The 25,727-nt window shown below is 43.7% G+C and overlaps 1 protein-coding gene across 1 annotated transcript in view; it reads left to right on the top strand.

The window, feature by feature from the left end:
- Positions 1-12,249, top strand: part of DRAM1 (DNA damage regulated autophagy modulator 1) — a 46,794-nt gene extending 34,545 nt beyond the window's left edge. The window contains exons 5-7 of the mRNA XM_003783302.3: positions 4,737-4,795; positions 8,609-8,701; positions 10,096-12,249. Coding sequence (XP_003783350.1) covers positions 4,737-4,795; positions 8,609-8,701; positions 10,096-10,140 — 197 coding nt within the window. The 3' untranslated portion in view covers positions 10,141-12,249. The remainder of the gene's footprint in view (positions 1-4,736; positions 4,796-8,608; positions 8,702-10,095) is intronic.
- Positions 12,250-25,727: the final 13,478 nt, after the last annotated feature.

The following is a 25,727-nucleotide window of genomic DNA, read 5'->3' as shown; positions in this document are numbered from 1 at the left end:
TCAATTAAAAATACATTTAGCATTTTCTTTCTATAGTTGCTAGTTTCATTTTTCTTTTTTTTTTTTTTTTTGCAGTTTTTGGCCAGGGCTGGCTTTGAACCCGCCACCTCCCGTATATGGGGCCAGCACCTTACTCCTTTGCGCCACAGGCGCCACCTGCAGACTTCATTTTTCAAAATGAAATTCATTTTGTTCTTTATGTCAGCGATGTGAAAAGAAAGTGTAATCATGTTTGAATATTCTGATTTAGAGGAAACGAAAGATGCCGTGGCATCATAGCTCACAACATCAAACTCTTGGGTTCAAGTGGTCCTATTGCTGAAGCCTCCCAAGTAGCTGGACGACAGCACTTGTTACTTATAACACCCAGCTAGTTTTTCTATTTTTAGTAGAGACAGGGTCCTTGCTCTTACTCAGGCTGCTCTCAAACTCCTGAGCTCAAGTGACCCACTTTCCTCGGCCTCCCTGAGTGCTAGGATTACAGGTGTGAGCCACTGCTCCTGGCTCTTCCTCCTTTTATTTATTTATTTTTGCAATTTTTGGTGGGGGCCAGGTTTGAACCCGCCACCTCCAGTATAGGGGGCCAGTGCCCTACTCCTTTGAACCACAGGCACCGCCCTATTTATTTTTTAGAGACAAGGTCTCACTCTATCACAGGCTCCAGTGATGTGATATGATCATAGCTTACTGCAGCCCCAAACTCTTGGGGTCAAGTTATCCTCCCACCTCTGGAAGAGCTGGGACTGCAGACCTATGCCACCACGCCTGGCTATCTTTTCTTTCTTTAATGAAGTATAGTAGAACCTCCATAAGTTGACCACCCAAGGGGACTGTAATGAACTGGTCAAGACACAGAGGTTGTCAACATAAGGAACTAGGCCCACTGAACTGATACGTACACATGGTGCATGTCTGGTCTATGAAAATTAGGTCAACTTAAGGAAGTGGTCAATGTAGGGAGGTGGTCAACTATGGAAGTTCTACTATATTTAATAAAGAAAATAAAAAAACTGTGGTCTCAGCTCGGCGCCCGTAGCACAGTGGTAAGAGCGCCAGCCACATACACCAAGGGTGGTGGGTTCGAACCCAGCCTGGGACAGCTAAAACAACGGCAACTGCAACAAAAAACAGCCAGGCGTTGTGGCGGGCACCTGTAGTCCCAGCTACTTGGGAGGCTGAGGCAAGAGAATCACTTAAGCCCAAGAGTTTGAGTTTGCTGTGAGCTGTGATGCCACATCACTCTACCAAGGGTGACATAGTAAGACTCTGTCTTAAAAAAAAAAAAGCTGGGTGGTGCTTGTGGCTCAAAGGAGCCCTAGCTACATATGCCAGAGGTGGTGAGTTCAAACCCAGCCCTGGCCAAAAACTGCAAAAAAAAAAAAAAAAAAAAAAAAAAAAAAAGCTGTGGTCTTTAAGGGGTAAGGTACAGAATTTCCCATCCTTTAAAATACCACAGTAGACATATCAGAGAAAGCTATAGGGTCATGACAAGTGATGACTAATGTCAGACTGTGGGAAAATTGGAACTATTTTATCAGTGGCAAGTTTGTGTGGGTTGAGTTATGGTATAAAGTGGACAAGTCTGAGTGACAACACATCATGTGCTTCTGAATATTATGCTTTGCATTTCTTTTTGTAAAACAGAAACTATATAAAATGTGAAGTCTTAAGTAGGGTTTGGGTTTTTTTTTTCATCTTACAGAGGGAAAATTGTAATTACAAAATTTCCAAGCACAGAGGAACCAAATCCTCGTACTGAGAAATTTCCCAGCAAAGTATATACCCTTGTTCCTAAGATAGTTCTTTCTCAGTTTCCTTGTTCTATTTTATTTTTTTGAGACAGAGTCTTACTCTGTTGACCTTGGGTAGAGTGCCTTGGAGTTGTAGCTCACAACAACCTCAAACTCCTGGGCACAGGTGACCCTCTTGCATCAGCTTCCAGAGTACCTGGGACCACGGGCACCTTCTACCACACCTGGCTAGTTTTTCTATTTTTAGTCGAGATGGGGTCTCGAACTCCTGATCTTTAGCTGTCCATCCATCTTGGCATCCCGGAGTGCTAGGATTACAGGTGTGAGCCACTGAGCCTTGTTCTATTTATAAATCGAGGACACTCATGCTTTCTCTTTGAACATGTCATTGAAACTCTTAGGTTGGGTGAATGGTGAAGGTTACAGTGGAAGTCTTCGTAGTATTAAATGCAGAGTTTCTTAGTGCAGGAAACCTTTCCTTGTTCCTAACTTTGAAGATGGATCCCTAGATATTAAAATCAGAATGGTTTAGCAGAATAAACATTTTAGGCCTCAGATTTTCATATACTCAAAAGTGTCTATGTCAGGGGGTAGCAGGTTCAGAACCGCCAATTTAATGTATTGAGTTAATAAGAGATGTCATTTATCAATGTATAACATTGACTCTGTCATTATATTGACAGATTTTTATATGTTGGGTTAAATAAGGTACTTTTTTTTTTTTTTTTGCAGTTTTTGGCTGGGGCTGGGTTTGAACCCGCCACCTCCGGCATATGGCGCCCTAGTCCTTTGAGCCATAGGCGCCACCCAAATAAGGTACATTATTAAAATTAATTCCACTTGGTTATTTTTAGCTTTCCAACTTTTAAAAAATGTAGCACATTTATAATTACACATTATAAAATAGCCAGGCGTTGTGACAGGCGCCTGTAGTCCCAGCTACTCTGGAGGCTGAGGCAGAGAATCGCCTAAACCCAGGAGTTGGAGGTTGCTGTGAGCTGTGACGCTACGGCACTCTACTGAGGATGATAAAGTGAGACTCTGTCTCTCCAAAGAAAGAAAGAAAGAAAGAAAAATTCGGGTGGCACCCGTGGCTCAAGGAGTAGGGCGCCAGCCCCACATACCGAAAGTGGCGGGTTCAAACCTGTCCTTGGCCCAAAAAAAAAAAAAAAAAAAAAATTACACATTATATTTCTGTGGGATGGTGCTGCTTTAGAGAGCTCCAACTTCACAACTTAGATTAATCTCATCTCAGTAAGCTTTGCCTGACACCCCAAACCCTATTCCGTTCTGAATGTTTTCTTTTCTCTCCAGCGTGGCACATTCCTTGAGCTTCATCCAGCAAGGCTGTCGTGTTCTGAGAGCTGAGACCAAGTCTCTTTTCCTGGGGTTTTCCCTCCCACGACCCCTCGGTCCGGGTGTACCCAGAATGGACCTAGAGAGCAAATAAATGAAAGAACAATTTTGTTTTTACCTCTATGTAAAATGTCCCTGGAATAAGAGGCTTTTTAACTGTTAGAAACAGGAGGATGGTTATGAAATGATAGGGAATCTTCTGTTTCTTCCACTTTCATTCTGAGAAACTCCGAAGTGTTAAGCTTTGCAACATGGGGGGAGGTGCCGACTCTGAGGCTCGAAACTTTGCTGGGCTTAACCCTCAAGTTCTTAATTTTTTTTGTATACTTTTAGAGGCTCTCCATTCTCTTCTCACTTTCTCTTTTGCATTTTAAGTTCAATTTAAATGGCTGTCACTTCCTTTGTGTAGACAGTCCAGTCCACAGGACCAGCCTCTGACATTGTTAGGCTGTCCTGTGCGGGTTTGTCATTGGTCTCCAAAGTCCTATGCACTGTGATTTTTTTTTTTTTTAATTTGTAAACTCTTTGGGCCAGGAAGGAAGGGCTTAGCTTATACTCAGTTACCCTCAGTCTATTTTTTTTTTTTTTTTGAGACAGAGCCTCAAGCTGTCACCCTGGGTAGAATGATTGGCATCACAGCTCACAGCAACCTCCAACTCCTGGGCTCAAGTGAGTCTCCTGCCTCTGCCTCCCAAGTAGCTGGGACCACAGGAACCCGCCACAACGCCTGGCCGTTTTTTGGTTGCAGCTGTCTGTTCGGCAGGCCTGGCTGGATTCGAACCCGCCAGCTCAGGACATAGGATCCCAGCCACCCCCATTCTATTTTTTAAGTATAAAAGTTTGAATTTCTGTCCCTTGTTTTGTATATGAGCCCTGGGACTTTGAAATGTTAAATTTTCCTTAAAGCTATTACCTTGGAAATAGTACTTTAGGGGAGAAGCATTTTTATTCAATAGCAAGTATTTATAAAGGGCCCGTCTTAGACTCCTGTGCCAGCCATTTTGACCAAATGTAAACAGCTAGTTTAAGTGGAAACACCCAGAAACGTGCAGGATTGAGTGAAATGTAGCCACAGATTAAAAATTTTGCTGAACAAACTGAAAAAGTATTGCTAAGGAATTACTGTAGTTCTGTGCTGTAACTTAACTGCTCTCCTAATTGAAGGTTTGAGATCCTGAGAAGCTAATGTAATTGGTTGTTTGTAGAAATGTTGGTATTAACATTTTAACACTGACATTATTAGTGAGCTAATCTAGTGCTTTGTTTCCATTCTTTTTAAATTTCAGAGTAATAGAAGGGTATAAATATCCCATGATAGGTAAAATTCAGAGGTGCAGTTGTGCCCTTCACCTGGGGAGTGTGCCGTAACCCATGCATTGTACCCATTGGGTGGGAGCCAACAGACACCCCTTTTCCCCCTTCTTGAACCTAATTGAGATGTTCGTATGGTCTGTGATTGTTCATCTCCTAATTTCAGATGAGTGTTGAGTCCATGTGATGCTTATGTTTCTAATCTTAGCAACATTTTACTTAGGAAAATGTTCTTCAGATCCATCCAGGTTAATCTAGTCTTAACATTAAACAACCTATTTTCTGCTGCAGTTTCCTTAACAGTTTCCCCCTTTTTAGTGATTGCCTGTGCTTCACTAATTTCTATAACCAAGCTGGAGTGGAATCCAAAAGAAAAGGTAACATTTAAGTTGTTCTTTTAAGACTGTTGAACTTGGTTGTTTGAGACTGTGGCTGCACAAAGCCTAGGAAGGATCCTTGTTATTTCTTAGAACAAGTTGCAAAAATGTGGAGTAAATATGATATGACAATTTACTGTCCAATTATTTGGCAGTCTGTGTATAGTAATTAGCTAGCAGGGTAATCCCAAATGAGTTCTGGATTATTTTCAACAATTTGAATTCCTAATTTCTTTCTTTCTTCTTCTTCTTCTTCTTCTTTTTTTGTTTGAGACAAGAGTCTTATTCTGTTGCCCTGTGTAGAGTGCTGTGGCATCAGAATAGCTCATAGCAAGCTGGCTACTGGAGGTCAGTGGTTACCATGCTGGCACCACACTCCAGGGGTGGCAAATTTGAGCCTCACCTGGGCTTGATGGACAAACAGAAAAAAACAAAAAAGACTTCAAGTCTCACCTGGGTCTGGATCCTCGCATGGGTCTGGGTCCTCATCTGGGCCTGGGACCTGATTTAAAAAAAAATAGCTCACTGCAATCTCAAACTCCTGGGCTTGAACAATCATTTTTCTGCCTCAGCCTCCCAAATAGCTACAGGTGCACTCCACTGTACCTGGCTAATCTTTTATGTTTTTCTAGAGACAGGATCTCACTGTGTTACTCAAGCTGGTCTTGAACTTCTGGTCCTAGGGAATCCTTTCACCTCAGTCTCCCAAAGTGCTAGGATTAGGGGCTTGAGCCACTGTGCCTGGCCCCCCGATTTCTTTCTTAAACATCTCAGCTATCTATGCTTAGTGAAAGAGCTTTAACACTGGGATGGATTGAAGAGATGGCATAGCATTAAGAGGGCAGGAAGAAGGTAGTTGCAATCAAGATGAACCTAGTTGGAAGTGATGGGGGAGTGTATTTGAGGGGTGCTGGCAAGTGACTAACATGAGGATAAAGGGGCATGATAAATTAAGGAGACTTCTAAGTTTTGTTTTGTTTTGTTTTTTTTTTGATTAGCAGGCCTGGGCCAGGACTACCAAGTTTTTATCTTGGGTGAACCAAAGACTTTATTCCCTCGACCAGAGATAAGGTCTATAGCATAAATAACTGGATCGATTTGGTTTTATAATCGTTGACTCTAAGGCTATTATAAAATATTGAGGTGAAACGTCCAGTTAGAAACACAGGACTAGACCTCTGGTGGGATTGTGAGTCACCAGAGCATAGAGGGACTGATCATTTCTGGACTAAACATCGGAACACATGGAACCACATATTCAGAATTGAGATTGACTCATGCAGAGATACCTGGAGTGCTGGTTTGTCTAGATCCACAGGAACTGTATTAAAGAGCCACAGCATTAGGAAGGTTGAGAACCACTGGTCTAGATGCCAATATAGGGGAATCAGGAAGCCCCAGGAAGAGAAGAAAGTCAGAGAACAGCAGGAGGGTGTCTTTTTGTTCTCCCAAGGAGCAGGTGAAGGAATGTCTTTAAAGGAGAATTAAAGAGAGGGAGTCGTGGACCAAAGAGAAGCACCAGAATTGTGCTGTGTGTGGTCGACTTCATTGCGTTTGTGGGAGCTAGTGGAGGGAAGGGTGACCAGGGGATGGAGGGACCCCAAGGAATTTTATAGTTCAGAGGGACAAACATCCCATTGTCAACTGTTAAACGTAATACCTCGAAGAATAAATGAAATGCTGAGCTCAAGTCCAGACAACATACTGTGGAAATGCAGACCCCATAGCAATTGATTCTAACTATGGAGTGAGAGAGGGTGGTATCATGGAGAGTAAGAAAAGGGCATTTTTCAAGAGAAAGGGAGATGGTTAACCTCAGCAAATGTAGCTGAATGCTCTTTAAGAATGAAGTCCTTCAATTTCTCGACTTAAGCTATAAGGGAGTCACTCAACTTTTTCCAAAAGCAGTTTCAGTAAGGTTTTGGGGTTAGAAGCCAATTGTAAGAGGTTAAAGAAATGTTGAGAGGAATGGTTCGTTCATTCAGCTCCCTGCCCATGCTTGTTGAGTTCTATCCTGGACTGGAGGTGAGAGGAAGAGGAGAAGCCCAGTGGTGGCCATAGCAGACATAGGGTGAGAGGAAGACTTTCCCAGGACTGAGGATTCTGGCCAGCAGTGAAGCTCGCCCAGGCTGGTGAGGAAAACAACGATCTGGACGGGAGTTCAAAAAGAACTTACCTTATAACTTTAAAATGGCCAAATTAGTCAGTAGTTTAGACATAGACAAAAGGCATTTTCCCCCTTGAGGTGTGGGGAATTCTTCCCGGATGCAGGGGGTTCAGTTCCTCTTTCATTGGTGAGAATCCTGTCTGAAACCTCAGATTGTCCCGGTGTACTTCACAATTCAGCCACTGGAGGGAGCCCTTGCACAACAAATTAGCCACCGGAAAGGGCTCAGCAAAGCCCCTCCCCAGGCAGTTAAAAATCTGTTATATTCTACTTTCCTAAAAATGTGAAAAGTACCTGGTTTTTTATTGATTTTATAAATTACTCGTGTATCGCCTTTTGTTCCCACTATCAATAGATGCAAAACCCCTCAAAACCCTTTACATAGTTCACTGAAAAATCATTTAGGTACTACCCCAAAGCAGGGGTGTCCAACTTGTGGCCCATGGGCTGAATGCTGATTTTGTGGTTCAATGCGCTTTCATTAATATCATGCTAGAGAAATTTCCCCCCAAATTCTGCCTCTATTTCTAGTAGCCATTTTCACATTTCAGGGACCCTGTGGGTTGGGGCGGGTCCCCTGGTGCTGGCACCCAAAGGAGGGGGCCTCTGTTCTCTACCCCCTAATGTAGAGTGGCCTAGGATGAGGGGCTGCATGAGGGCATCCATGTGGAGAGCCAAGAGTGATGTCCTGGACAATTTGACACTTGTCCATTAAATCTTTGTGGAGGAAAGCATGATTAGAAGAACCTACCATCACCAGGAACTGACCTTTGATGTAACACATTTGTTTATTTACGCTCTCAGCTTATAGCAGAGCAGAAAGGGAAGTGGGGGGGGGGGAATTAAGCCATCATTTGAAACCAGAGGAGGCAAACTGACAGTCCCCAGGCTTCAGTGGGATGTGAGCTAATGCAGACCGTGTGTCTTTGACTTACATGCAGTTTTAAAAATGCTTTTAAATTAGTTGACAGCATTAAAACACCAGGAGATGGCTATCTTTCCTCTCTTTTTGCAACCATCAGTTTTGTTTATTTTTATTAATTTCCTGGCCTCAGGAAGCAGCTAGTTTGGAACCTCTGACTCAGGCCAGTCTCTCATTCTTGCCCCCAAGAAGCTGCAGTTAACATGTGGATGTCCATTATTAACATGTGCTTTGCAGATATGTTTCCTTTATATTGTTAAGTAGAACTGTTTTCTGAACTAACGATTTCTATCACAACAGGGAAACGCAAAGCCCAGTTTCATCTAGATGCATACACTTATTCTTTGGAATAGCTACAGCAGTGCTGACCTTCAGCTGGGAGGAGACCGAGTCATCCTTGTATAGGAAGTTCCCTCTTCCCTTGAGTCCAAATGTGCTTCCCAGGGTTGGCTATGTTGTAGTCTTCATTCTGTCTTTGGAAGTTACATAGAAGCAGTGTTAAAACCAGAGCGTGTGACAGCCAGAAAGAACGTCTGGGATAACTGCAGTCCTGTCCTCACTAGGCAGGCACGCTGGCCTTACTTACAGGGTGTTGCCTTCTGTATTTCTCTGCAAGGTTCTGATGTGTGCTCTCTGGACAGCTTTTTCATCTAGTCTAACCTTCTCATATTATCAGTATGTATCCTGAAATCAGGAAATTCTGTTTCTTCCTCATTGCTCCTAGGATTATATATATCACGTAGTGAGTGCGATCTGTGAATGGACAGTGGCCTTTGGTTTTATTTTCTACTTCCTAACATTCATCCACGACTTCCAGGTAAGTATTTATCAATTCAAATGTTATGAATTGCTGATGATTAGGATTGGAGAAAATTCACAGAAAATGTCTTCCATTTTATATTTTATTTTAGTTTTTGAGACAGGATTGCACTCCTATTGCCCAGGTTGGTCTTGAACTCTTAGGCTCAAGTGATCTTCCTGCCTCAGCCTCCCAAGGTAGCTAATATTATAGGCACCTGCCACTGTGCCCAACTGCATTTTAGAAAGAGCACTTTCTTTTCTTTTCTTTTTTTTTTTTGGAGACAGAGTCTCACTTTATTGCCTCTGTAGAGTGCTGTGGCATCTCAGCTCACAGCAACCTCCAACTCCTGGGCTTAGGCGATTCTCTTGCCTCAGCCTTCCAAGTATCTGGGACTATAGGTGCCCACCACAATGCCTGGCTATTTTTTTTTTTTAATTTTGCTTTCAATCTTTAGTTTGAAGTTTTATTTTTGTTTTCTGTTCTCTTTCTTTCTTTTTTATGGAGATAGAGTCTCACTTTGTGGCCCTCAGTAGAGTACTGTGGAATCATAGCTACAGCAACCTCCACTACAACCCTTGGGCCCTTGGGTTTAAGTGATTCTCTAGCTTCAGCCTCCCAAGTAGCTGGGATTACAGGCACCTGCCAGAACGCCTGGCTATTTTTTTGGTAGAGATGGGGTCTCACTCTGGCTCATGCTGATCTCAAACCTCTGAGCTCAGGGCAATCCACCTGTCTTGGCTTCCCAGGGTGCTAGGATTACAAGTGTGAGCCACCACGCCCGGCCCCAGCTATTTTTTTGTTGCAGTTTGACAGGGGCTGGGTTCAAACCCGCCACCTTCGGTATATGGGGCTGGCGCCCTACCCACTAGGCCACAGGCACCACCCACTATTGACAGTTTCATACACCCTCTGCCATTTGATGTGTTCATAGTCATGTATGTATCTTGGTTGTTTTCTTTTTAAGGAATTTTCACTTACTAAATAGAAAATATCTTTTTAAAAATAAAACTGTGTTGTTGGGTGGCACCTGTGGCTCAAAAGAGTGGGGCGCCTGCCCCACATACCAGAGATGGCAGGTTCAAACCTGGCCCCGGCCAAAAACTGCAAAAAATAAAATAAAATAAAATAAAATAAAACTTCTCATACTTGTTGAGAAGTATGCCCAAGGCAGAGAGAAGGTGAGACCTTAGCAGATTTAGCCACAGGGAAAATCTTAATTCTGAGACAGGTGAATTATTAGCCCAAAGGCTATGGGAAGCCGAGAGACCCCTTTAGGTTAGGCCCCAGCTCAAGCAAAGCACAAACCAATAGTGAGATCATCTCTTAGGTGGCCCAAAGCTGTTGGAAATGTCATCAGCATTGGAAATGCTTAACTTCTTTCAAAATTTTTTCTTTTTTAAAAAAAATAGGGCGTCACCCTAAGGATATCCACAGAAATCAATGGTGACATTTGAAGAAAGAAGAATTATACTCACTCAGTGAACGCTGCAGACAATTTCTAGAAGTGGTACAGAGGACAGGCAGGGTTTTGAGGCTGCCCTGATTAGACTGCATCTGCGGCACATCCAGGACTTGAATTTCATTAAGCATTCCCAATAGTTGTACTATTTTCAAAGGTATGTTTTCCTAGAGAATGTAGAGCACCTATGACATTGTAGCCACGTGTTCATAATTTTCTAAGTGGACACTTTTTATATTAACAAATTCATATATAGAAAAGATAAGGTGTTACAGAAAATGGAGAGCAATTATTTTTGTACAGATTCTGTTGTTTTTTTGTGTGTGAGTGATTTATGGAAATACACTAAATGAGGATTTCTAGTACATTTATTATAAAGTAAAATCAAGGGATATGCATTTTTAAAATTTCATTTTTAGAGAATTAACTGTATAATTTCTTATTTTGAAAGCATTTATAAATTGAATTTATAATGATCATATATGCACATCATAAAGATTTAGTTTATAGATTAACACTAAGATACTCAGATTTTTTTAGCTGAACTAAGCAAAATGCTTCTCTTGAGGGGCCTTTGTACAACTATGCACTGTAACTCCAAGTGAATACAGAAGACCTCAGTGTTTAAATCCTCCGTCCTCATTTCTCCATGTTCCCAGGGTGCAGCTTTCACCCTTGCTGCTGCACTCAATCTTAGCCAAAAGGCTGGGAAGTGCTACTCTGGCTGCCAGTTGGCAGCCCAGAATGGGTGTGATTCCAGGTGGGATGGATTCGGCAACGCCGATGAGAAATTCTCAAACCGTCCTTTATTGTCACTGGCATAACTTGAGATATAGTCTGACTCAGAAGCTGAAATTCCTGTCTCAAATTCCTTTTATGCCAATAAACATGTCAAAGAGAGTAGAGGTCCACGAGTGAGATAAGGATCAGGAGTGACCCAAGTTTCTGGGTGCAGGGTGCTGTTGTAATGCCCGTGGCAGAATGTCCTCAACACTGTAGGAAATTTGAGTCAGGCCCTTTGTGCTAAGCATGACCTACAGATTCTACCTTTTTTACTCAAATCATGAAAGACAAGTGAAAAGCAAGTCATTCTAGAGGAAGAAGTTGCCCTTGATTTCTTAGGGTTTAGTTTTGAAAGTTGACAAGAAGGAAATCTCTCTGCAAAGACCCCAGGGCATAGACCTTTGTCTGGCCAAGTGGGAGCAGCCCTTGAGGGCACATGCCAACAACCCATCTGGGCAGCTTTGGTGGAGGACATGGGGGCAGGTAGACTATGGTAACGCCTCCTTACTCGTTTGCTGAGTGGGCACAGGGTGAGGTTCAGCAGTAGTCAGTCTCCCCCCATAAAACCTCCCCCACCTGTTTAGCGGTGGGAAGCTGCCACCCATTTCTGGATCTGCGGTAACTTGTATTGCCCTGATTCTCCATTGCAACACTGGAACTGAAAGACAGTGACCAACGCTCTGTCAAGCATTATATTCCAAAGAGGAGGAGGAACATCACATACCTTTTCCATGGACCCTGTGGTAGAGTGAGTCCTGTGGCTGTGTCCTGCTGTGGACAGACTTGTTATCAGCTCTTCTCAGGATGCATTATCATTCTTCACCTCCGCTTCTCTGCACAGTTAGATCAGGAGCTCCTTGAGGGCAGAGTATGAGCCTAAATGTTTGTAACTCCAGCATTTAACACAGTGCCTCCTGGTACACTGTAGGTGCTTAAAAAATCTTATTGAATGCGTGCATGAATGAAGGGATGCTGGGATGTTTGTAGCGCTGCATAATGGGCTTTACTCTGTTTTACTAGTTAGTTTAATGATAAATAGTCTGTATCACCCAGTAATGTTGACTGTTCTGCTTTCTGTGCTGTAAACATTTCAGTTGTTTGGGCTCCGCCATTCTATGACAACTCTCTTCAACCTGGACAGTTACCACAGAAATTGTTACATGGTCTAGACCAAATGATTCACCTGTCTTGGCAAACTGAGAAGGCCAAAAATCACTCCAGACAATCAAATTCTGCTGATTCCATGCAACCTCTAAAGCTGGTCTTATCCGTGTTTTGTTTTGTTGTATAATTTCTAATTTCCACGAACTTGCATTTCCTTGGACCTCACAGCTGAAAGAGTAAAATAAAAAAAAAAATATTTCTTTATTTTAGTAATGTGTGTTTCTGTTAAATTATAAAATGTCGCCTGGGTACTGCTATGCAGTGTATTTATCTGGGAGATGATTTCAGATCCATTTGGGCTTTATAAAGTTACGGTTTAAAACTTAGGTTTTCTTAATTCCCGTAGCTCTGCATGAGGGCACAACTGGTTCATCTTTGTACAGATTCTGAAGCATTAGCAGTAGAAGTTTGTCTCATTCAGGACTCCTAGAGTTGAAGGGATAAGAAATCCAACAAGAAGGAACAAAGGGAATCTGGACTTAATTGCCTCAAGTAACTGAGAAGTCAAGGAGTGGGGCTGGCTTTGAGGATGGCTCCATCCACCAGTGCCACCAGCACTCCATGTCCTCTCCTCTCTCTCTGCTCTGTTTTACCCCTCTGGCTTCTCAGGCAGGCCTTCCCCTGGAGGAAATGAGAGAGCATCTAACACCTCCCAGGCCTACACCCTGTCTAGTGGAAAAGGACCTCTGAGTGTTTACAACCAGCAGCCTGAGAACTGAAACTCCTTGTCTCTGATTGGCTGGCTGGGGTCACATCCCCATTGTGAAGTGTGATTCTCTGATTGGTCAGGCCTGAATCACGTGTCCACCCCTGGGCAAGGAGGGCTGACCCCTACCCAGACTAAACGGATGGGAAATGGATCTTAAACAGACAGAACGCAGCAGATTCCACGATGGAATTAAAGTCCCTTCTCCCTTAATCACCCTGACCAAAGCTGACCTGTTTGAGAGTAAACCAAAGGTTATTCGCTGACAACTATTTTAGATTTGAAAAAATAAAAAAGTAAATGTAAGCCATTTGTGTGATACAAATACCTTCTGTTAGGCTTATGTTTTTCAAGGTTCTTCTGCTCTCATTTCGCCTCTGTGAGGTTGGCCATGTAGTTAATTATCACATTTTTCAGATTAGAAAACAAACACAGATTCAGCAACCTGCAGGCAGTTCTACAGCCGATGACAAGAGATCCCGGTCTGGAACTCTGGTTTCCTGATTCCTCATCAAGTGGGCTTTTTTTTTTTCTTTTGGTCTTTTTTTTAAACACTAACACAGAGGATTCCACAGAAATTGCATTTTGTAAACCAAATTAAGTGCATCCGTGTTGTGCTGTGTTTGGGTTTCCTAACATCCTTTACATGTGGCCTCGTCCCATGTTCCCATTTTTTACCCAGTTGGAGACATACTGGTCTGGTGTTTGGGCCTGGAATGAGGAAAGGAGAGTGGGAGGAAGATAAGTGGTATCCCATTCTCTCCCCCTGCGTGATTCTGGCAAGTCCCTGAGCCCAGCCGTCTCCCCACACACATACTCTTGGTCTGGCTTTGAATGCCCCGCATTCTCCAGTCCACAATGTCATGTGTCTACAGCGTGTCTGTTGCACAAGAGAACAACCACAGCCTCAAGCCCTGGAGGAGAAGCTTCTGGCACTCCTTGGTTACTTCCAGCAGATTCATCCTCTAAAATGAAGGCCAGCAGGATCCCAAAATCCTACTGGGGTAGCAGCAACCTCCAGAGTAGACGCTTGGAAAATACTGATGGAGATACCAGCAATCTGCTGAGTGGTTTAGGATGAGACACCATGGGGATTTATTCAGCCTCTCAGCAGCAAGCAGTGCTCTGGGCCTTACCATCCCCAAGGCCAGTTCTACCCCTGACTTCCTCAGTGCCTGAGTTGATGGGGTCTCCCTTTAATGTCCATAAACTTTGAGTTGGAATTTCTGATACTTAACACCTGCAAGAGGTCTGGCAGATTAAAAACACCTGGGAATTCTCCCAGTATGAAAATATAGTAAGTACTGGTATCTGGAGTCAGCGTGCAGGGTAGAAAGATCAGTTTTAGATAAATGGGATTCACCTGCCCCCACTCACAGCCCTTACTTTGTAAACCAGGGGTCCTCAAACTTTTTAAACAGGGGGCCAGTTCACTGTCCCTCAGACCATTGGAGGGCCGGACTGCAGCCCCGGGACGAGTTGACTGCTAAGCAGGATGGGCAGCGGCAGCAAAAACACCCGGCGGGCGGATAAATATCCTAGGCCGGCCGTAGTTTGGGGACACCTGCCCTTGAAAGAAAAGTTCAATAATATATTTATGATTCAAGAGTCAAAACAACATGAAAAGGTATACTAAGGAAAGCCTTTTTGCTTCTTACCCACATTTACTCAATTCCTCCCTTCATTGCAGATATCCACTTTTTATCAGATTGTTCTGTAAACACAAAGCCAAATATTTTAACATGTTTTTCTTTTGATTTTTACCCCAAATGTAGCATAATGTACAGCGTTGAGCCTTCTATTGTTGACCAGCAACGTCTCTTGGAGATGTTTCCTTTATTAATACGGTTGGTTTGTTTCATACCTGGACGGTATTCCCTGTATGGCTGCGCCATCACGTATTGAACGAGTTCCCTTCTTCAATGAGCAATGGATGGTGTGCTTTCCAGACCTTGGCAATTAGAAGTAAATGACCTTGTGGATACATCATTTCACACATGTGCAAGGAAATCTGTAGGAGAAAGTTCAATGAGTAGGATGCCGGGAACTGCGTTTGTAATTTGACAAATATTGTCATCTTGCATATTTTTGTTGGAAATCTTTCCAATTACACATCCTTCCTTCTTAACGGAGGATGCTGATGGTAGGTTCACCTTTTCTTGTGACTCAGTCATTAGTGGGAGCATCTGTGACTGTAGATGAGGCACAGATGTGGACTCTGCAGTAGATGGTTTGGGACAGAGGCCTGCTGACTCGCTCCCTGGCCTTCTGCAAGTACACTCCCTCTTAGTCCCCTCTTTTATTTAAACACCTACTGCAGGGAGGGCAAGACTGTGCACTCTGCCGTCTTCTTCCTTAAACCCTGTGACCTGACTCCCCTCTCGTGCATGGTCAAGAGTGTCCCCAGACCACTTGGGCTCTTCATTGTCATCTTGTATGTTTGTCCCTGCAGCTTCCATCCCCCTCCCCCCGCCCCGCTTTCCCTTTTTGGTATTTCTCTGAAGTCCTGTTACTCCTCTTACATTTCTCATCTTTTGAGAGGATCCTGTTTTCATAGACATCAACCAACACCCAACTACAATCTTCTCGTTCCTCTTTCTGGCTAATTGACCAATGATAGGAGTTTATCCACAGGTGTTTTGACCCTCCTGACCTTATAACTTGGTGGTCAGTGCAAAATGGCCCAAGAGAGAGAAAACTCCAGCTTTGAGAAACTTAAAAATTGACTTAAAAACAGTCAACTTTAATTTTGCTTAAATGTACCTTTTTTTGTCATTTGGAAACACAAGATCTTTCTTTTAAAAAAAAAAGAAAATTTTACCTGGAATTATCCCTGGGGAGGTATCATAATTTTTTCGGTACCAGGAGTTTAGGGACTTTTGCTTAAAAACTGAGGCTATTTCTTTACTTGCTTGCATTATCAGTTGAGTTCTTTTCTTTTTTCTTTTTTTAATTGATAGTGTGTTACTGTAATCACTCAGGTTCGGTTAACATTGATCGAGCATCTACCATGTTGCAGATGCTGTCAGAAAGTCATTGATTTCCTCATAGTTGGCTAATGGGGAAATTAAAGTGTAGTGAGGTTGTCATCTGGTACCAACTGGTGGGCATAGGACCGACCCCAGGACCATGACTTCTACAGTCGACCTTTTCCATTCTGACAGAGTTCCACTCTGTTGCCCTGGGTAGAGAACTGGGGCATCATCGTAGCTCACAGCAACCTCAAGCTCTTGGGCTCAAGCAATCTTGCTTCAGCCTCCTGAATAGCTGGGACTACAGGCGCCCGCCACAACACCTGGCTAGTTTTTTTATTTTCAGTAGACATGGGGTCTCACTCTCACTAGAACTCTTGAGCTCAAGCAGTCCACCGCCTCAGTTTCCCAGAGTGCTAGGATTACACACATGAGTCACTGCACCTGGCCAGTGTTAAGTTTTTATAAAAATATTATTTTGCATTTTTTCGGTATTATGGTAAAATACACATAACAAAATCTATCTTAGCCATATGGAAAGCTCAGTAGTATTAAACACATTTATAATGTTGCAACCATCACCACCATCCATCTTCAGAACTCTTTTCAGTTTGTAAAATTCAAACAATGTATCCATGAAGCAACTGCTCAACCCCCTTTCCCCAGTGCCCCGCAACCACCATTGCACTCTCTGTCTCTATGATTTTGACTATTCTAGTGACCTCACATAAGTGGAATCGTGCAACATTCGTCTTTTTCTGAGTGATGTCCTCAGAGTTCATCCATGCTGTAGCTTGTAGGAGAAGGTCCTTCCTTTTTAGAGCTGTGTTGTACTCCACTGTACTTAGACACCTCATTTTGCTTGTCCATTCATCATCCGTCAATGGATAGACACTTCAGTTGCATCATTCACATTTTAGCCATCGTGAATATTGCTGCTATGAACATGGGCATACAAAGATTTCTTTGAGACCCTGTTTTCAATTCTTCTGCATGTACACCCAGAAGTGGGATTGCTGGATCATATGGTAATTCTATTTTTGCTTTTTTGAGGAGCTGCCATACTGTTTTCTACAGCAGCTGTACCATTTCATATTCCCACCCACGGTGCATAGCAGTTGTAATTGCTCCACGTTCTAGTCGGCATTTGCAATGCTCTTTTTGGCAGTAGCCTTGCTCATGGGTGAGAGGTGGTATCTCACACTGGTTTTGATGTGTGCTAAGCCTAATGTTTAACACTGCTGAGCACCACTTCATGTGTTTATGGGCCATTTGTACATCTTTGGACAGATGTCTATTCAAATCCTTTGCCCATTTTTAAGTCAAGTTTTCTGTCCTGGCACTCAGTCTTGTCACACACAGATAAGGATTTGCTGTCAGATCACCAGCACACAGTATGGTCTTTTCTGGGCCTGAAGCAACAGCAGGAAGTGATAAAGGACTCAGGGTCTTAGGTTGCAGTTCTCTCTCTCTCCTTTGCTCAGCAGGTTAATATTTGCCTGAGTAACAGGAAAGCCTGGGAGACAAACTTCACCTTCTTTAACAATCATTTTGCTCAGGGTCAGCCCAGAGAGTAGCAAGTTCTGAGTACCAACCGTGACGTCTGATTTAAGGTGAAGAGTGATGTGTTCGGAGTTGGCCAGGGCTTTGACAGCTGCGAACATAACCTTTAACGCGTGTATTAGAATGAATTCTGAACTTAGTTCAGTCTTTCATTTCCTCTTAATACTTGAAAAGCTACAGTTTTGTTTCAACATTCCCTGAAAAGGCTCTAGCAGGTATATTTATTCTTCCGCTTGACCGCATTTGGAACCCTTAAGTAAGAGCCACCTTGAAATTGAAACCAGGAGAATCCTGGGTCTCTGGCCAGGAGAAGAAGCAACGGTATGTTCTGAGGTTTATTAAATAATTACCTACTTGTTGACATGTTGTTTGGGTGGGGGTAAAGCTGAGGTACTGGCAGGCATGAATAAGAGATTAGTAAGGATCTTGGGTCATGAGGCTTATAAAGGAGGTAGAACGTTTTGGTGTTCCCAGACCTTGGACTCAAGACAGTCAAACCTGCATAAGAGAAAAACTCAATCAATTCAAGCTGGGGGGAAGCGGGAACGAGGGGAGAGGGGAGGAGGACGGTGGCACTCCCACTTAAAGGGCATAATGTAGGGGCTTATGGCATCGCTTCTGGGTGCGGGACACAATGACAACAGAGAGTCTATCTAACAAATGCAAACAGTGTAACCTGATTGTCCATATCCTCACATTAATCTGGAGGATAAAAAATGATAGTCTAACCAAGGGATGGGGTCTTCTGACCCAACCTGACCCTGGCATGGTCTGTCGTTACAGTGACCGTCCCACTGATCATAGTCAACTGTGATGCGGTTGTTTGGAGCATTTGTCGCAGTGTCTTGGGGAGAGGAAAATGGGGAGCCAGAAACAAAACCCAGAATAAGTTGACCTTTTTGACTTTCCATCTCCAGTCGGAACGAAGAACACACAGGGTGGGTTTTCTAATGTAATTGCTCTAGGACTAATTCAGAGCTTCCGGGAGGGAGAACGTTCTCACCTGGTGACACCTTGGATCTGTATTCCAAACCTCAGCCATCTGTGTCCCCACTTTGAAATTTCCTGTCATGCTGTATACTGCAGTGTATTTAATACTTTGCTATGACTCTTTAACTTCAATGTTTTTATTTCAAAGAGAATTTTTTTCTCCTGGATTGCCTAGCTTGGCCGGCAGTGTTACCATCTACTTCTAGATGTCTCACTTTGTCAACACCCCTCCCATGTTCTATTAACCATTTTTTTCTACCTACAGAGTGAAAGGCCATTGTCATCCAAGCCAGGGTGTCCAAACCAGAGTATTTTGGGGGAGTGAAAGGGACACTGTTAAGTAAACTGGACCAAATGAGGGATGTCTGGTTAGCCCATGTATATGGTCTTAAATCTCTTCCTTCCCTTCATTCTCACCATCACTGCCTGGTCCAGGGCTTCATAGTTATTTGCTCAGACCAGTGCAGTAGCTTGCTATTCATTTCCTCGGCTTCGGTCTTGGCCCTTTCTAACAGATCTTGTACATTGTGCACAAACATTTAACATTTCACCTTCTTAGAATCCTGTGGTTGGTGCCCATAACTTCATGATGAATTTCAAATCCCTTAGACTGGCTTATAAGGCTTTACATAGGTCTTTATGTCCTTTGATCCGTCCATCCTGTTTGCTCATTCATCTATTCGTTTATTCATATTTGTTGAGTAGTACCAGGGGTCAGGCACAATGCTAGGCTCTGGGAATATGATAATAAATAAGATGGGTTTATACCCTTAAGGATCTTCCCTTTACAGGGGAGTGGAGAAACAGCCAAGGAGGTATACTAAAATGTGCCATGGTGACACATGCTGTGTCACCTCAAGGTGTGGTCCAGAGAGGGCCAGCCTGAGCACCACTGGGATCTCCCCAGAAATGCAGACTCTTAGGTTCTCTAAATCTGTGTTTTAACAAGATGCTGGGGTGACTGGAGTGGATGGTGGGTTTTGCAGCCTTGGTGGATGGAACCACACCAGCTGCCATGCTTGATTAGATCCCCTTGGTTGTCGTGCCAGGTGGAAACTGGGAGGAGATGGAGTTTTGCTGCATGAAGGCCGGGTGGGGAAGGCTTGGCACTCACTGTGGCACAGAGGCAAAGGAGAATGTGCTGTTTGGGGGCTGTTTCAAGTTGTCCCAAATTTTGGGAACACTGACTGATAGCGGTGACCTTACTCCTCTCAGAGATATCAATTCAAGGAAAAGGTTTGATCAATTCAATAACTTCATCTTTTTTTTTTGAAGCAGAGTCTTACTGTGTAGCCCCTGGTAGAGTGCCATGGCATCATAGCTCATGTCAACCTCAAACTCCTGGGCTCAGGTGATCCTCTTTCCTCAGCCTCCTAAGTAGCTGGGACTGCCACACTCCTGGCTAGTTTTTCTATTTTTATTAGAGATGGGGTCTCCCTCTTGCTTAGGCTGGTCTCAAATGCCTGAGCTCAGGTGATCCACTCACCTCAGCCTCCCAGAGTGCTAGGATTACAGGAGTGAGCCACTATGCCTGGCCCCTTTATCCTTTTTTTGAGCTTATCTTGAAACATTGTGATTAAGAAGGAGTACGTTGGCTCGGCACCAACTGTGATGCCATGGCCCTCTACTGAGGGTGACACAGTAAGATTCCATCTCAAAAAAAGAGTACTTTGACACAGAGACAAAAACCAGAGTAGAGGTAACCAGGGGCTGGGGCCAGGGGAAGGTGGGGAGTTATTACTTAATGGGTAAGAGTTTTTGTTTGGGACCGTGTAAAAGTTCTGAAAGTGGATTGTGGTGATGATTGCATAGCATTGTGAATGCCACTAAATTGTACACTAAAAAATAGTTACAGTGTGCATTTCATGTTACGTATATTTTGCCATATATATTTTTTTAAAGAATGAGTACTTTGTCATCAAAGAAGACCCAATTTTCAAGTTCTAGCTCTACTACTTCCTTGCTGTGGTGCCCCAGGCAAGTCAGGTAACTTCTTGGAGCCTCAGTATCCCCATCTGTAAAAGGAGAATAATGCTGGCACCTCTCATAGACTTGTCATGAGGATTCACTGAAGCACTGCCTTGGGAGGCTTCCAGGGGCTCACTGGTCGATCCTCACGCCCATTAAAACTGGAAAAGCCCCACAGGAGCACGATGCCTGGCCCAGCCAGCACTGTGCATCGCAGGTGCAGCTATTAGCCCCTTCCTCCTCCCCTTTGACCACACCCCGTGGACTGTCTTCTTCCCCTACAGCCACAACAATCAATCCTGGAAACACCTGGAGAGCCTTGTAAACCCCCATTGGCCAGAGAAACCACATCAGAATTTCAGGAGATCAAGGGCAAGTATTATTATTTCAGGTGACTCTGATGTGCAGCTAAGGCTGGGAAACATGATTCTATAGCAGTTCACAGACTATGGTGTGCACAGTATCACTGGAGTCCAGGGGAACTTGTTCAAACACAATTCTTGGGCCTTGCCCCCAGAGCTCTAAGTTGAGTGGACACAAAGCAGCTCTCCTGTTTCACTCCACCCTTGTGCGGCCCCTTTTGCCTTCTGTTTGCTGTCTGTGTATTGCTACACTTCCTGGTAACCTCTCCCAGACCCACTACTGAAGTCTTGCCTAAAAACATTTGCAAACAGCCTTCTTCATGCCAATGGTCTCGATGTTCTCAAACCTGTTCTGGCTTTAGACCCAGCTGATCATGTCTCAAAATTCTCTGACTTCAGAGCCACAACTCTTTGGGTTTTCCTCATTTCTTTCCTTCTCTCTCCTCCACTTGGAAGTAGGGACTCCCATGACTTGGGTCCCCATATTCATCCCTTAAAAAGAGCACAACCTTTGATGTGGGACAGACATGGGGTTATGTCTTACACTTGGGCAATTCACTCAAACTCTGAGCCTTGCTCTCCCTGGTAAAGTCATGGGTGATGACAACGCTGCCCCTATAAATACACGTAACACTTAGCTATTAGCTATTATAGTGTTTTACCTTTAAGAACATTGTAAAATCTTGACCTCAAAGCCAACTCCAGGGGTGCTGGGTCTAGGCCATGGGGTGCAGAGGGCAGAACTGGAAATACCAAAAACAAAGCACAGAGGAAGGAATAAAGCCAGGATTTACCAAGAGGCCAGGAGAAGGTCCCCAGGGTTTTCCAGGAGGAAAACAGGGAGGTGACAGATGGGCTCTGACAATAGGAACTGACCAAGAGATTTCCTGTGACTGCATAAAAGGGTCAGTGTAGGGCTGATCCACACACAGGGAGGGGGTAAGTATCGGTGCCAGGATGGGCTGTAGAATGGCCCCCAAGGAATACACAAGGGGATGTCCACCCCAGGAGTGTGGAATTCAGTCCCTTTGGCAAGGAGCAGAGTGATAAGGAACCTGTTACAGTTTGCACCATCTCTAACAGCTGTGTGCAGAACACGGCTGGGGGATGTTACCCAGCGCTCTCCTTGCAAGATAAGGCCTCCGAGTGCTGTTTCCCGTCGATGATGTTATTCAGCAGGATGGCTCACAAGTTGAAATCTGAAACTCTTTGGGTGAAAAATCCCTCTGCAGGCTATACCAGATGTTGCTTGTGTAGCTCCCCAAGCCCCAGAAAGATGAGTTAATCCTTGAAGGAAATTATTTTGAACTTGCATCAAACTCAGAGGCTTTGATCCAACAGGCCATGGCAATTAAAAACAAGGCTATCAGCAGAGCTGTGGGTGGTAGTCCTGTCTCTGAGAGGGAACAGGGCCACTGGCGGACGGCTGCATTCCAGAACGCCTCCAGACGCACAGGGCCTCACTTAGTGTGATGTTGTGAAAATATTGCACTTTAAGCACATGGAGTCATAAACAAGGCTTCCTTGCCCTTTAAAGACCGTGCAGAAGCATCGCCCTCTCCAAGATGTTTCTCCTGAGGGCTGCAGGCCCCATTGACCTCATTCATCTTGAACCTTCTCTTACCCTGGTTGCCCATAGTACACAGCTTGCCACTGGGTTATTCTCCAAATACATCTTTCTCTAGTTATATGGTAATTTTCTAGAGGATCTAAACCCTAAACCCATTATGTTTTATATTTCTTTGTATCTCTGAAAGTCTAGCACTCTAAGAGGCACATAAAAAAAAAAAGCATCACATTCATCTTTTCATCCCTAAAATCTAGTACAGCACCTGGCACACAGCACATATTCAATAAGCAAATACGTGCTTATTAAATGAGTGGAATTGTTGGTGGATAGCTAAATTGAGTTGGCATGAAAAAATAAATAGGGGACGATTTAACAAACATCCTTTATATTGGGGCTTGCCCAGCACCTTACCTCTCTTCTTCCGGAATTTTCCCTTCCCTGGCCCCATCTTTAAGGCTCCCACAGGAGCTAACAAAAACTGCTTCAGTGAGTCCATCCCTGGGACTTTTTGATTTGGAACCAGAGAGAATGTTAAGGTAGAGTGTTCCTAATGTCCAAAGCTATTATATACTGGTAGATTTAGGAGCTCTTGGTCTCTGTCTTTTTCACTGCACAGAGAAAGCTGATCTCTAGCTAGAGCAAAGGAAGAAAGAAGCTAATGAAGAGAGTGAGGGGAGCCTCAGAGACAAGAAGAATAAAAGAGCACCTGGATGGTGTCTGAGTTCCTGAGAAGAATAAAAGAGAACCTGGATGGTGTCTGAGTTCCTGGTTCCAGGTGTTCCAGAGCCCTGGCTTTGGGTTTTATGGCCACCACATTACTCCTCACAAGACCCCCACCCCTTTGCTTAAATGAATTTGAATGAGGTCTCTGTCACTTGCAACCACACAAGTCCTAAATACCCCAGGAACATCTGCTTGTCTGGTAGACACTCAATAAAAGAATGGATAAATGAAATTTCATTATGCCAAGTTATAAAGTTTTATAAATAAGAATTTTTCGAAACTTCCTATTTTTACTTCTGGTTTTAATAAGTACATCTTTGCCATCCTTCCAGAGCTAGCGTAGTACTAGGTATAGAGGAGTCACAGGGCATCCATGAACACTACAGTTTCTGGTAGATTGAGTCTTCATTTTTCATTTTCATTTTCAACAACTTTTTTCTATGTTTGCATTTGCCGAGAAGCTCAGATGCCTGGGGCTGCAATAGCATCTGTGCATGATGGAAAACATTTGTAAGGACTTTCTAAAGTGCACAAAGGGTGACAAGATCTGAACAGCAGCCACAAACTTAACACCAGAGTATGGTTTTCATGAGCAAGGGCTGTAGGAAAGAGCCTTCACTTAGCTCTGTGGCAGAGAAGATGGTTCTAGAGACTAAATGTGCCTACATGTTCTAAACCTCAAATGAAGGCACGTGTCTCAATGCCCAGGAGGGAACTTATGGAAACAACGGGACAGCAGACTTAATGTTTGGTGACCAGTTCAGCATCTCTGGTTACTATATTTATAGAGCTAATCTTTAGCATCAAACCCTTCTCTAGACAGACTGGTTTACTTACTGCCACCCAAATAGCCCATGTTGGTTTTATTCTTGGCACATTTACTCAGAAAATTCCAAGTGGAATTCTCTCTCTGGATTCTTTCTCTCCCTCTATCTTTTTCCCATTTATGTCCTGCCATCCCCAAGGTCCAGCTATCCTACTTCCTGCGGAAGCTGCTATTCTGTCTAATCTGCCACACCTGGCACTTAGTTCTTCATTCTAAGACTGGCGAATGAAAGCCATGTAACCACATCGGCAACTCCTGTGCCAACCATCACTCACAATTGCTTTTTCTCTCTGTAGCTGGCAAAACCCCTCAGAAATCTTCTGAGCCGTTGAGGCAGCCTTAAAAGGCTGACTAGAGTTATGTGAAACCTCGTTGGCATGTCTGATTCCTTCCTTTATGTTGTTATTTAAGTTTCTGGATGTGCTTGTCCTCTCTCTCTAGCTGGGACAGTAAGTCTTTGAAGGCAGAGACCACTGGTGCCTTGAAAATTATAACCAAGACAGTGGCAATGGGTGGAGGGAGGGTGATTGGTGGGAATCACGCCTATGGTTTATCTTATAAGGGCATATGTGAATCTTTCTAAATGTAGAATATAAATGTCTTTTTTTTTTTTTTTTTGAGACAGAGCCTCAAGCTGTCCCCCTGGGTAGAGTGCTATGGCTTCACTGCTCGCAGCAACTTCCAACTCCTGGGCTCAAGCGAGTCTCCTGCCTCAGCCTCCCAAGTAGCTGGGACCACAGGCGCCCGCCACAACGTCCGGCTATTTTTTGGTTGCAGCCATTATTGTTGTTTGGTGGGTCCGGGCTGGATTCGAACCCGCCACCTTAGATGTATGTGGCTGGCGCCTTAGCCACTTGAGCCACAGGCGGCAAGCCAGAATATAAATGTCTTAACAGAATAGCTAAGAAAATGACATGAAGGCTATGTTAACCAAATGGATGAACATATTTCAAACTGTATATAGAAACAACACACTGTACCCCATGATAGTATTAATGTACACAGCTATGATTTAATTTAAAAAAAAAAACAGTGGCAAATACACTAGAACCTCCATACCTGACCCCCTCCTATATTGACCACCTTCTTAGGTTGATCTAATATTAGTTCACAGATCAGACATGCACCACATGTACATATCAGTGCAGCCTAGTTCCTTATGTTGACCACCTCTATATGTTGACCAGTTTGTTGCAGTTCCCTTGGGTGGTCAACTTACAGAGGTTCTACTGGACTTTACTGAGCACTTACATGTCCTGGCCCTGTGCTCACCATTTTGCTTGTTTTAGATAATTAAATCCTCAGCACATTCCTTGAAGGCAGTATTGTTATCCCCATTTTATAGGTGGAGAATGTGAGTCTTAAAGGTTATAATAGCTTGTCTGAATATATACAACCTCAAAGGGGCCAAACCAGAACTTGACCCGCAAGCCATGGCTCTTATCCCAAGTGCTATGGTTGCCCTCCTTGTATGTGTGTATAGTAGGTGCTTAATAAGTATTTGTTGGACAGAGGCTCTCTAGAAAATGATGCAGCTCTTTACAAGAGACAGAAATTGAGTTGAAAATACCAGAAACAAACTCTCCTCCCAAAGGAGTTGGAACATAGTTGAAGGGGTCTACTTAACTTTCCCAATCTCCTTGGCTAAAGGTGATGTCCTTCCCCATTCCACAAGTAAACATAACCTATGGATACAGAAATACTAAAGCCTGACTCTGAGATGGTTGGGAGGATCATGGTGGAGCGGCAGCCTGGGACCCCCGGACAGTGGTTCTTGCAGTCACTGGCATTGCCATGGGACTCAGTTTCCAAATTTGTAGAATGATTCATTTGGACTTTCTTAGCACTTCTCAAGTGTGTTCTCTGGAATATTGGCCTTACAAGAAAGTCATGTAAAAAGTGGTTCTGTTGTTAAGTGTGATTGGGAAATCGCATTTCCCTTGGGGGATACACGG

The sequence above is a fragment of the Otolemur garnettii genome, unplaced genomic scaffold (genome assembly GCF_000181295.1).
Source record: "Otolemur garnettii isolate 467f Iridium unplaced genomic scaffold, OtoGar3 scaffold00007, whole genome shotgun sequence".
Taxonomy (NCBI): Eukaryota; Metazoa; Chordata; class Mammalia; order Primates; family Galagidae; genus Otolemur; species Otolemur garnettii.
Note: the sequence above shows the minus strand (reverse complement) of the source record. Positions and strands in the feature narration are given on the sequence as shown.